Raw genomic sequence first — 12,706 nt, 5'->3', positions numbered from 1 at the left:
GGAATATTACGTGCATGTGAACGTAGTTCAATGTCGATATTGTCGGGTTGACAAGTGGTGCTTTCACAAAATGTTTTCACAGTGAGATTTTAGATAAGCATCATCAATAAAGTGGATATAATGACTAAGTGGGTAAAGGCAACTTTAAAACCAGGAACACTTATTACCGTATTACGATATCCTAAATCTGAGACGATATCTAGTCTCAGATATTGATGTAACATTGATATATTGCCCGACCCTACGTCACACAAATGGGCCGTTTCAGTAGGGTTGGGTACCGTTGGATTTTTACGATCCCGAGCCGAACCGGTACTTTTAAAACGATTCCGATTCCTAAACCGATTGTTGAAAAATGACATCAAAGAAAGGCTCTTTTATGGAGTTTTTTTTAAAATTGAAAATTATTTAAATTTATCAATATATTAACGTTTTAAAGTACTTAGGTGGGCACGTGCGCCACTCGTCAGAAAAGGGAGAAAGAAAAAAAGGGTCTGCTGCTGTCCGGAGCGACAGAGGGAAAATATTTCAGTCGGAACCGAAATTTGCGTTTTAATCCGGTCCGAATACTACCGTTTGCGTAGGAACCGGTTCCATAGTGGAACCGGGTTTTCGGTACCCAACCCTACGTTTCAGTGACACAACCCTGCGGCGACTCGCCAGATCGCAGGCTAGTCTGAACGGGCCCTGAGGGTCCTTTTAGCTAGTTTAACCCGTCTCCCTGTCCCCGTCTCTCAGTGGGGTCCGAACCGATGACCCTGGGCTCTCCCACCTCCCCGAAGCCGACCCCTGGGGCTCAGTTTCTCCCCGGCTTTCTGATGGGTGACCTGCCCGCTCCAGCAACCCCGCAGCCACGCCCCTTCAGCCTGTCCTCGCCCATCGTGGAGAGCACAGGTACGCCCCGAGGTCAGCAGGAAGACGCCCCCCTCTGCAGATCAGCCGGTTGTTTTTTTTTCTGTCTATTTACGAGCGTGTTCTGTCCTGCGCTTCAGGAGGCGGCGGGGGAAGAGGCTCTGCCCCGCAGCCCGTTGTCCCCACCCCCAAAGATAAGAGCGGAGCCCCTCCTGTTCGCAGCATCCACGATGACCTGGTTACTGTGACGACGCCCCTCAACACACACAGACAGGTCAGTACGCAGGCCGGCGCTTTCTGGAAACAGCATTCAGACATGATGAAATGTGATCAAGGCAGGGGTTTTCTCTCCCATTATAAGGCTGAAGTGCAGCACCGTTACCTCTGCTCTCTTCAAAGCCACCAGACTCCTTTGACAAAATCAGACATTTTACCTCCCAGAACACAGGAGTTGCTGCTCTACCGCTGCCTCCATCAGTTAGTTAGTTTGTGTTATTGTGTGACTTTGGTGTTAGTTCGGTTAGTTCAGATTCACCAAAGTCGCACAATGACACTAACTAACTAACTGATGGAGGCAGCAGTAGAGCAGCAACTCCCGTGTTCTGGGAGGTAAAATGTCTGTTTTTGTCAAAGGAGTCTGGTGGCTTTGAAGAGAGCAGAGATAACGGCTTCAGTTCCCCGTCGTAAAGGGACGTCTGACAGCAAGGTGAAGCTCTGGAAATATTCTAAATATAGCGTCTATTTAAACTGATATAGATGTGTTCAGGTGTCTAAAATGTGTTTAGCTGCTTTAATCTAAAAAAAAAGTAAAGTAAAAGCAACATTTTCTTGGTAAAGGACCCCTAAATCCCCTACCGAACACATGCAACTAAAGGCTCTGACACACCAACCCGACGGCCGACCGTCAGCAGAAAAGTCCCCCGAGGTCCAAAAAGTGCCTCTGAACACACCGAAGCGACGCCGACTTGAGCGTACGTTCTGCGCGGCACGAGACATAATACGTCTCCATAACAGCAGGCGGCGCTAATCTGTATTGTCGCCCAAAAAAAGTGAAAACCGGAAATGACGAACGCGTCACGTGGGTCTGGCTGCTCCCGGATTTCAAAGCCAGACCATAATGGCGGCTCGTTCGGGATACGATCTCGTATTTTACGTTCACGAAACGTGTTTCTGAAAACATTTGAAGAGAGAAATAGGCCGTGCAGTTGCTGAATCTGTCTTCATTTCAGATCAACAAAGGTCAGTTTAAAAGATTTTTGTCAGATTTTGAGAGGCGTTCGTTACTCTCATCCCGCTCGTCAACATATCAAATCGGCCCAAATTAAAGCCGACGGCTCCTCCGACTGACGACGCCACCGAACACACCAAACGGACTCAAGTCACCGACCTCGCCAGACTGTCCGACGGCCGATAATCGGGTTGGTGTGTCAGCGCCTTAAGTCTTTCCCAAACCTAGGAAGAACAGAGCAAGGCAAGGACATTGTTTAAATATTTCTCTCTTCAGTCTTTTCCAGTTATGCAGTCTCCTCTGTCTGCACGAGGGGCCTCAACTCCAGGTACGCACTGATACTATCACTACTACTACTACTGTACCTGCTCTACTGCCATATCAGTAGTTGTGTCACATTTATGTCTGTAGTTAAATGTGCTGCAGTGTAATTGTACTTTTTCTGATGGGAGAGTCTGGGACTTTATCTTAGGTAGACATATAGACGTCACCTGTCTGTACCACATTATCACACAATGTATATGTGCCCGTAATTCAATTATAAAGCAGATTCTATCACATTATCATGTGGACGCACCGACAGTTTTGTTGTCATTACTTAGAATTAGAAATAGGGAGACAGAAACTACGCACTATAGCTTTTAAGTGTAAGTGTGTTTTCATTATACAGGTGATCCTTTAATTCAGCATATCTGATATGTGCTCTCTGCTGCCTTGTTGTGCGTCTGTCTGCTGTATTCTTAATTCTCTCTTGAGAAAACCCCCTTTTTGAAATTGTAGCTCTGCGTACTCCACCACCTGCCTGCACTCACCTGTCTGTCCCTCTGCCTGTCTGCCTGTCTGTCTCTCCCTCTGCCTGTCTACCTGTCTCTGTCTCCAGGTGTGCAGCAGTCCTGTCTGTCTCCAGCTCAGGTGGATCCCTTCTACAGTCAGGGAGAGTCTCTGTCATCTGACGACCAGCTGGACCAGACCTGGGTCACTGTGTTTGGGTATTTATACAGAGACACACACACACACACACACACACACACACACACACACACACACACACACACACACACACACACACTATTCATCCCGAGGGAAATTTTAGGCATACAGTAGCTTAGACAACCATAACACAACAAACACACATATTAGCAAAAGTGAACAGTGCAGGGATTGAACAAATATACTACTAAATACTACTAAACACTGTTGTACTGCCTAATATACTGTGAGTACATAGTGTGTGTGTGTGTGTGTGTGTGTGTGTGTGTGTGTGTGTGTGTGTGTGTGTGTGTGTGTGTGTGTGTGTGTGTGTGTGTGTGTGTGTTAGTTTTCCTCCAGCCTCAGCCTCCTACATCCTGCTGCAGTTCGCTCAGTACGGAAATGTCCTCAAACACACGGTGAGATACACACACACACACACACACACACACACACACACACAGTCCGGTCGAGTGTAGCTGCTGGGTCCCAAAAAGTCACGGTTTTGGTAACATTATCCGAAATGTTTTGAACAGTATCCAGCCCTAGTGACGATTGGCGTTGGCATCGTATGTCGGCGATTTGAAGGGAGGGTCAGTGATTGGTTTTCTATGCAGATTTCCCGCCCACTGAGCCCCGTTAACCAGCGCGAGTTACGAGTCCATTTGAAATCCTTAATTACGAACCCGTTGGCCGTCTCTTCTCCATGGATCGGACACTCGGCATCTCTGTTCTCCAAACGTCGGCTCACCAAAACTTTGCTCCACACTACCTAAAGGTGCTCTAAGCGATGTCACGCGTTTTTTTTTTTTTTAGGCTACAACATTTTTTGTCACATACAGCAAACATCTATGGAGCTAAAAGAGTCTCAATAAAGATAAATGCACACACTACATTCACATATGCACACACAGGATACACAAATGCGCACAAAATTCACAAATACACACACAAAATTTAAAAAGCACAGAAGATTCACAAATGCATACAAAATTCAGAAATGCAAACAACATTTACAAATGCACGCAGGATTCAGAAATGCACAGGACAAGATTCAGAAATGTATTTCTGATGCACACACAAATATATCTTGATTTACAAACTGCTGGCGGTCTGTGAACTTCACTGCATTTGTGTGTGAATTTTGAGACTGCCCTGACTTGGCTCGACACACAAATGCCTTTTTTTAAACAGGGAATGATCTACAACCAATCAGATATCTCCCTTGTTTTAGCCAATCACAAGAACGCACCCCACGTTGGGGATTGTTTACTTATAAGCCAATCACATGAACGCGTTGAATGTGGTGTAGGAGTCATGAGGGGCTTTCTGACCGGAGGGATTTTTGCAGTTCTTAGAACTAAACATTCCTAGAACACTTTTTTCGTCGTGTTCTGACAGGAAAAATTTGGGCATTTTTAAGTTCCTCTGGCCTCAGTAGCATACTTTTTTTAGCTCCCACTTCAGAGCAGGGTCTTTTCCCTTTTCCTAGGTGTACTTGATTGGTCGAACTTATAAGTCACGCCCACTGCCAACTCGGAACTTGCAGACGGAGCAACAACCAATAACGGGACATTTTTAACAATTTTCACCATCTTATTCCTCATTAAATTCACTTCTGACAACATTTTAGGCGAGAAATCAACTATGTAGAGGTCAAATATGGGCCGTTGTACGAAAATTGATGGCTAATTGCAAATTTTGTCCGACTGTGTGTTGGGAGTTCAGCGGCCGGTGGTGCCTGTGTTGCTGCCTCGCCGCCCGGCCTGCCTTCCTTCACAGACCCCGGCCTGCTGGGAGGTAGATGGAGCTCCGTCACGGCTGGCAGCCCACGGCACTCCATACCCGCGCAAAGTCACCGTTTTTTGGGTTAATGGACTACCAAACGCCGTTGCCCTGACAGAGCTCCAGGGCCTGCAGCTCCTCTCTTCCTGCCAAATGGCCGCTGTGTGTGAGTGAGAGCGCGGTCAGCGAGCTTGTTACGCCCGCAATCTCTTACCACAGGTTCTAGTTAATCTCATAATGGATATGTGTGTTGAGTTATTTAAACAAACGATCGGGGAAATAAACGCCTCTTGTCCGCGATTCTCATTGATAGAGCCTGCGGCTGGATGGAGCTCTATCAATGAGAGCTAGCTAGCCTCCTCTTAGACCTCTGAAATTCACAAAAATTCATTAAATTGAAATCGGACACCATTGTTAGCATAAGACCTTTGGGGTAGATGTTCTATACGTGGCATGATGAAATTCAAACTGTAAATATACGAAAATTATGCCGAAAGTGTAGCAACGATCTTTCCCATAGGATTAAATGGGACACATAGCTAGCCTAGCTAGCAGCTCCTCCTAAGGAGACCCCTAATGTTCACAAAAATGCATTAAATTGAAATTGGACACCATAGGTAGCTTTATAAGACCTTGGGGTAGCTATTTTATAAGTGACGTGACGAAATTCAAACTGTAAATATACGAAAGTTATGCTGGCAGCCAGCCAGCTCCGGAGCTCCGCGGAGCCCCGGTCGTCCAATAACCGAGAAACGGTGACTTTCACTGGGTATGGAGTTTGCCGCTTTCTCGTCAGACTGTGTGGAGCTCCAAAAGTTGAGCAAAACATTACGTGAATTACTACGAGAATGGATGACTCCACCCACATTCTTATAGCGCTGTGTGTGATTGGCTTATAAATAAACAATCCCCCATGTGGGGTGCGTTCTTGTGATTGGCTAAAACAAGGGAGATATCTGATTGGTTGTAGATCATTCCCTGTTTAAAAAAAGGCATTTGTGTGTCGAGCCAAGTCAGGGGAGTCTCAAAATTCACACACAAATGCAGTGAAGTTCACAGACCGCAAGCAGTTTGTAAATCAAGATATATTTGTGTGTGCATCAGAAATACATTTCTGAATCTTGTCCTGTGCATTTCTGAATCTTGTGTGCTTTTTAAATTTTGTGTGTGTATTTGTGAATTTTGTGCGCATTTGTGTATCCTGTGTGTGCATTTATCTTTATTGAGACTCTTTTAGCTCCATAACATCACCTCACTATCTGCGAGCTGCCTGTCCCCTGAACACACTGTCCTAATTTATTTGACATTATACTTCATTTTTGAGTTAAAAAAAAGCAATAATTATTAATTATTTTGACTAATAGTTCAGAGCATGTTGAGTGGATCACAGTTTAGTCAAGATATACTGTTTTGAACATTTTTTTTTTTCAATGAAAATAATCGTTTATATTTTTCCTGGGACGAACGTTGTGGTTCCATTGATCCAACGTACATCCATGTTGTTATTTTATAATAAGCAATTTGGTTGAATATGTATGATATTAAAAAACTTTGAAAACGGGTCTAATTTGACTCGAGGACAACACAGGGGTTAAAAAGCGCTACGTAAGTCTTATGTATTATTATTGTCAATTCGGAGTCCCTTTAGGGGTCCTGGAGCCGATATTACGAATCCCACCATGGCCACGCCAAGACCCGCCCTTCAATAGCATTCATTGGCCAGGCGTCCATGCTTACGCAAGGTAACGTAACCCGATTAGTTCAGGTCCTATCCCCTGACCAATCGGCTATCCTAACCTTAACCACTCGAGGTCAAATGCCTAACCCCAACCAATCGGGCTGCTTCGTAGGGCGGGACTTGGCGTGGCCATGGTGGGATTTGTTAATTCGCGTCCTGCCCGTGTGGAGAATTGACGGATGTGTTGGTGATTTATCGACAGATGGCGTCTCCCGGCAACTGGATGCACCTTCAGTATCAGTCCAGGCTTCAGGCCAGGAAAGCTCTGTCTAAAGACGGGAAAGTGTTCGGCGACGCCATCATGGTGGGAGTCAAGCCCTGCATAGACAAGGTCAGTACCCGCCTTCACCCGCCGCCTCCCTGCCGTCCGATTGGTCCGCCACGTCAGTCGCCCCCGAGCCCAGTTTTGAAGCCTTTTTTTTCTCTCCTCGTTCTCAGAGCGTGATGGACAGCAGCGCGGCCGTCTCGCCTCCCTTCTCCACCTCCTTCTCCTCCCCCGCCTTCCCCTCCACGCCCCGCTCCGCCATCAGGCCGCTCAGCGCCGCCTACAGGAGCTCCGCCAGCGACTACCAGGTGACCTCCGACCTCAGGTTTCGCTACGTGTGGAAAATCTCCAACTGTACATTCGGTCGACTTGAAGAAATAAATCTGTGCTGTTTCTGTCTTTAGGTGTTAGCAGACAGACAGACACCCAAGAAGGACGAAAGTTTGGTTTCCAAAGCGATGGAGTATATGTTTGGCTGGTGACACAATGGATCATGGGATACCTGAAGCCTCCACGGACAGATGGATGAACTGATTAACTACAGTGCGTGTGTGTGTGTGTGAGTGAGTGAGAGAGTGTGTCTGATGAGGTGGAGGATAATGCTGTCTTTCTCTTATTTTATAATCAGTATTTTTTTAATGATTTCGCATCAATAAAGTTTTTTTGTGTCCGGTTTGAAGTGAAGCAGAAGTTTAATTCGGAGGTTCTCTGAGCAGCCACACGGTGGCGCTGTTCCCTCTACAAAGTGCCGTCACATCCTCACGTTTATGTGGCGTAGCCAAGGGGGTAACCCTCTCCTCAGAACCCGTACCTGCTATGGCGCCATTTTGATGCTACCAAGCCACCATCTCCCGTTAGCATTCCATTGACTGCCATTCATTTTGGCGTCACTTTGATAGAGAATAACTTTACATCTGAAGCGTTTAAAAACTTTATTTGTCCATTGTTTATTTCTAAAGAAACACGACAATGTATAAAAGGCTCCATTACCTTGTAGCTCACGTTATGGCTCCGTAGCAGACGTTTTTATAAAAATAGGCTAACGATTGGGTCATAACCACGAGACTTACTGTCTCACAGTAGAGGAATTACCGTATAGTACAGGAGAAGCTCTCAGGCAGTTTGGACTTCCATTAGCTGTTGAAGTTTAATTACTAATGTTAACTATCATTTTAGTGATCAATAATTAGCCTGTGTCTATGTTATCTCCTTACATATACCTACGCTCTCCGTCTCTGCTAGATTGGGAATGATTGAGATTTCTCTTGGCACAGCTACCAGAAGACTTCCAACTTTCAGACAGGTTGCTCACGTCACATCTACGTCGTTTCTCTCAGTTGGAGGCTGCTCAGTAACGCTCAGCCATCACCGGAAAAGTGCTTCTAATATCCTTCACTGGTCTCCGTCCAGAGACACGGGATCTGGTGGTCCATTTTATATATGTCAACGGCCGTAGCCAAAAGTTCAACCTTTCCGGTCAGGTGGAGTTGAGAGGGTGAACCGTGTGCACATCAGTCAAGTACGTCCACACACCAAACCGGAGAAAGCGTTTCTATATGGAGCTGGCTCCGTGCACGGGGACTTCGTCATTTCCAAACAGGAAAGAGACAAACACAAACACTGTCTAAAACTTCTGGGAGTTTGAGGGGGGGTCCACAGCAACAAAAGGGAATCATTTATTTTCACTATCATCTCATCCAGAAGAAGAAGAAGACATACTTTATTAATTCTGCAAGGAGAAATTACATTTTCACACTCTGTTGGTGTTTCACATTCCACACACACGTGCACAAACAGGACATTGTACGTGCACGAATGAAGAAATGGAGAGATGTCACACGTGTACACAATGACAAAAATGTATGACTAGTTTGGTCATGCATTTCCTACACTTTCTGTAATAAAACATGTACAAGCAAAAATCCTATCAGATGGGGCCCCTGGGATGAAATCTTAATAGATTTTTAGATTAGATTCAACTTTATTGTCGTTGTGCGGAGTATGAGTGTACTGTACGATGTGCAGTTTGCATCCAACCAGAAGTGCAAAAAGAGCAGAAAGGTGCAATGTGATATACAAAGTATAGACAGGACAAGAAATATAGTGAAGTATAGACAGTAGTTTACAGTTGGTTAACAGAGTGGTTTAGAGTAATACCAATGAAATATAAATATGTGCGGTGTATTAGCAGTTACCTTATATATATATATATATACACACCTTAATGTATGGACAGCATGTACAGATATGTGCAATGTAGCAGCAGGAACATTATGATAGTAGTAAAAATAATATTGATACATGCAGTGTATTATAAGAAAAACAAGATAGATATGGATATTCAGTATGAACCATATAGACAGATATGTACAGCTATGTGCAGTGTGGTAACAGTACCATTGTAGTGCAGAAACTGTAACATAAGAGTAGTAAGAATAAGTGTATGTGCAGGATGAATAGTATGAAGAGCAGTAGAAAATGGCTGTGTGTAAGTGTAGTTACAGTATGCACATTTGTAAATGAGTAAATTGTAAATTGAGCACTATGGGTGGGATAGGGGGGTTAATTGTCACCGGGATGCCGAGCTAGAGTTCAGTTCAGGGGTCCTTGACTTGATAAGGTATAGGAATCACTGGTCTAAAATATGATTGTATGCTGTAGCAAGATTTCCCTTCATTGAAACTAAGATGTAGGTAGAGTGGTTCCAGTAATATTCATTTGGGATAATTTGGAAAAGCTGCTGTTTATAAACGTACTATAAAAATATGGATATATGTAGACATTAAGTAAAATATATTGCATCTCCGTCATATGTCGATTGTATGTTGATATTCTGGAAGGCAATAGCAGAATTCCCTCCCATGTTTCTTCACCTATTGCCATGAAATATTAGTTTGTCCAGCAGATGGGGCCACAAATGTGCCACAAAGGTCCAGGAACAGTGTTGGGGATGATTTAGCAAAAGCCAATAGAGCTTCAAGAGTTCCCAAAAACAGGAGAGAAGAGCTAAACGGTTGATCAAAGTCATCTTTATAATCCCGCAAGTGGAAACTCGTGGTCTTACACATCTCAAAAGAAAAGGTAACATAACACGTTAAGAACTTTAAAAAAAAAAGAAACATATTCAGACATTACAGGTTTACGTAATCGCTCCCTACCTCAAACCTACTTGTACTCATTTTTTGTGAAGGTAGGTACACCTTCGTTTTGGAAAACACACTGTATATCATTACTAATGGACAATGACATAACACACGAAAAGCGGTGCAAATATTCACACTGAAGTGGAGGTTGGTGAGTAAGAACTTAGTGAAGACCAGAGGGACAAAAACAACCCACTACATCATGTTATTTTACACTAGTTGGCCACTTACCTCTACTTTCTTATGTTCAATGGAATTTCTTTCATAGTTTTTTACTTTGCACAATTTAAAATGACAAATAAAACAAACATACGTGCACACGTGCAGTGCACGGAGAGGCAGAAACCCAAATGGGCTTATTTATCACCTTAATAACGTTGAAATGAAAAAACAATCACTGCAGACTCAGATGTGAAAGAACCTGTGTGTGTGTGTGTGTGTGTGTGTGTGTGTGTGTGTGTGTGTGTTTGTGTGTTCTTGTTTAACTATATTCGTGGGGTCCAAAAACCGGGAGTCCAGTATACTTGTGGGGTCCCGACAGCCTTGTGGGGCCAAAATGCTGGACCCCACAAGTTTAAAGGACTGTTTGAGGGTTAAGACTTGGTTTTAGGATTAGGGTTAGAATTAGGTTATGGTTAGGGTGAGGGTAAGGGTTAAGGTTAGGCATTTAGTGGTGGTGGTTAAGGTTAGGGTAAGGGGCTAGGGAATGCATTATGTCAATGACGGGTCCCCACAAAGATAGTGGAACGCACTAGTGTGTGTGTGTGTGTGTGTGTGTGTGTGTGTGTGTGTGTGTGTGTGTGTGTGTGTGTGTGTAATGAGTCACTAGAGGTGTGTTTTGAGTTCTTTTGCCTGTGGGAGCGTTCCAGTCACTTCACATGTTTGGAGATATCTGCATAGCTGCTGTGAGTCCCAGGGGTGGAGCCACAAGTTGGAAACAAACACCTATAGGGGTCCCCCAGGGACATTCTTGTCCTATTTATGGCAGCTATATGCATTATTTTTTAAGCTATTTAAGATAATATAATGACTAAACATATGTACAACTCGGGCTCGGGCTTGCGCTCCGGGTTGCTGAGGAGGTGTTGATTGCACCTGCTAAGAAAACAAAGTCTGAGGTGTGGAAAACCTTTAGGCCTATTTAGAGTGCTGAGATGTTACGATGTTACAGAGGACTTATTTTATTTCTTTGTTCCAACTTCCAAGTGGCCGATAGCCTACGTTAGTCACGAATAAATGATTTTAAAAAATGTATAAATGACTCATTCTTGACAAAAGGCAAAAGAGCTGTGTGCGTGCGCACATTTGACTAATGTCGGGTCGGGCTGTAAACGGGTTTGGGCTTTTAAAAAGCTGTCAATCCAAATGTACTTGTCGGGCTCGGGCCTTGTCGGGTCTAACTTTTAAGGCTCGATTACAGCTCTATCTCGGGGTACTCGGGGGATTTTCAAGCCTTAAGGCCGTTTTATGCTTCTGCGTCGAATCCACGGCGTACCCCCGCAGACCCCTCTGCGTCTACGCCGGACCCTACGCCGTAGCCTGACGTGCACCTCTCGAAAAATGTAACTAAATGTCGCTCGGCCGTGGCTTGGTAGCGTTGTATTTCCCCCCCGACTCATTTCCTGGTTCTCCTTCTCCGTAAACAACATGAAATCAAGGAGAGGGTTGACTTCTCCTGCTACAGATTTCCCACCATGGTCAGAAAACACAGGGGAGACACTTTGTTTCTCTATGACTCTAGAGTCGGTACTCGCTCTAAAGCTAATCACTGTCACTCTCACTTCTCCCTCGCTCTACCACACACTCCCCACACACACACACACACATGCCGGCTCGACACACACGCACCAGCGCACAGGTATAAACATCAGGCCACTTACGTAGGCTACGGCGAAAGCTCTGCACAACCATGTATGCCTTCAGTATCGTCTGTCATTTCAGAAATCTCTCACCAGTTGACCTCTCTCCTAGTAGCTAATTACCTCTGGTGTACCTTATGCCAGCAACATATGGTCTCCTCAGCCCCCACTCCACTGGTACAGCATGAAGTCAGGGGGGGATAAATGACCAGAACAGGCCTCGCAGCCCACACTGCATGCACAACAGAAGGCCAGGAGAAAGAGCGAGAGGAGGGGGTTGTGTGTGGAAGAGACGGGGGGAAGGCTTTGGTTGAGCTTATTATGCTTGACTCCTCCGGTCGTAAAGGGCATTTGAAATCGTATGATTAGGGGAAAGACTTAAAAGACGGGGTTCTCCGTGCCATTATAAGGTTTAGGTGCAGCACCGAGCCGTTTTTGGGCAGCACCCTAAGTCGAATGAATGTAACTAGAAGACTTTTCTCAGATCTAATGATTGTAGTTGGGTTTCTTCAGCTTTAAGTTTTTGTTTTTAAGCTTTTTGAGTGTTATATATTTATTATCCGCTCTAACTTTTCCAATGTTTTAGACACAGATACGGTGATAATACCGGACCACAATGACGTGAAAAAGAGACGCAAAACAGACCATAAAATCAATATATAATGACCAAAAAGAAACACAACATGACTACAGAGAGATGCAGAAACCCACAAAGAGACAAAATCCCACAAAGGTGGAAATTGCTTTTGTTTTATTGAAAAAAAAGCCACATTTTCTTGAGGAAGGACCCCTAAAATAATACAATACTCGCACCTAAGTCTTCCACAAAGCCAGGGAAGACACTGAAAGACTGTATGTTTCTCTGAC

General features: G+C 44.6%; 1 protein-coding gene across 2 annotated transcripts in view; it reads left to right on the top strand.

The window, feature by feature from the left end:
• Positions 1–7,516, top strand: part of nup35 (nucleoporin 35) — a 16,541-nt gene extending 9,025 nt beyond the window's left edge. Inside the window, exons 2-9 of one of the 2 annotated variants that reach the window (XM_031300948.2) lie at positions 739–906; positions 993–1,126; positions 2,357–2,408; positions 2,961–3,069; positions 3,399–3,468; positions 6,775–6,903; positions 7,011–7,145; positions 7,242–7,516. In XM_031300948.2, the coding sequence (XP_031156808.1) occupies positions 739–906; positions 993–1,126; positions 2,357–2,408; positions 2,961–3,069; positions 3,399–3,468; positions 6,775–6,903; positions 7,011–7,145; positions 7,242–7,319 (875 nt within the window). In that variant the 3' untranslated portion in view covers positions 7,320–7,516. The remainder of the gene's footprint in view (positions 1–738; positions 907–992; positions 1,127–2,356; positions 2,409–2,960; positions 3,070–3,398; positions 3,469–6,774; positions 6,904–7,010; positions 7,146–7,241) is intronic. The other variant, XM_031300958.2, reaches the window with a different exon arrangement.
• The last annotated feature ends 5,190 nt before the right edge of the window (positions 7,517–12,706 follow it).

Source organism: Sander lucioperca, chromosome 8 (genome assembly GCF_008315115.2).
Source record: "Sander lucioperca isolate FBNREF2018 chromosome 8, SLUC_FBN_1.2, whole genome shotgun sequence".
NCBI classification, from domain to species: domain Eukaryota; kingdom Metazoa; phylum Chordata; class Actinopteri; order Perciformes; family Percidae; genus Sander; species Sander lucioperca.
Note: the sequence above shows the minus strand (reverse complement) of the source record. Positions and strands in the feature narration are given on the sequence as shown.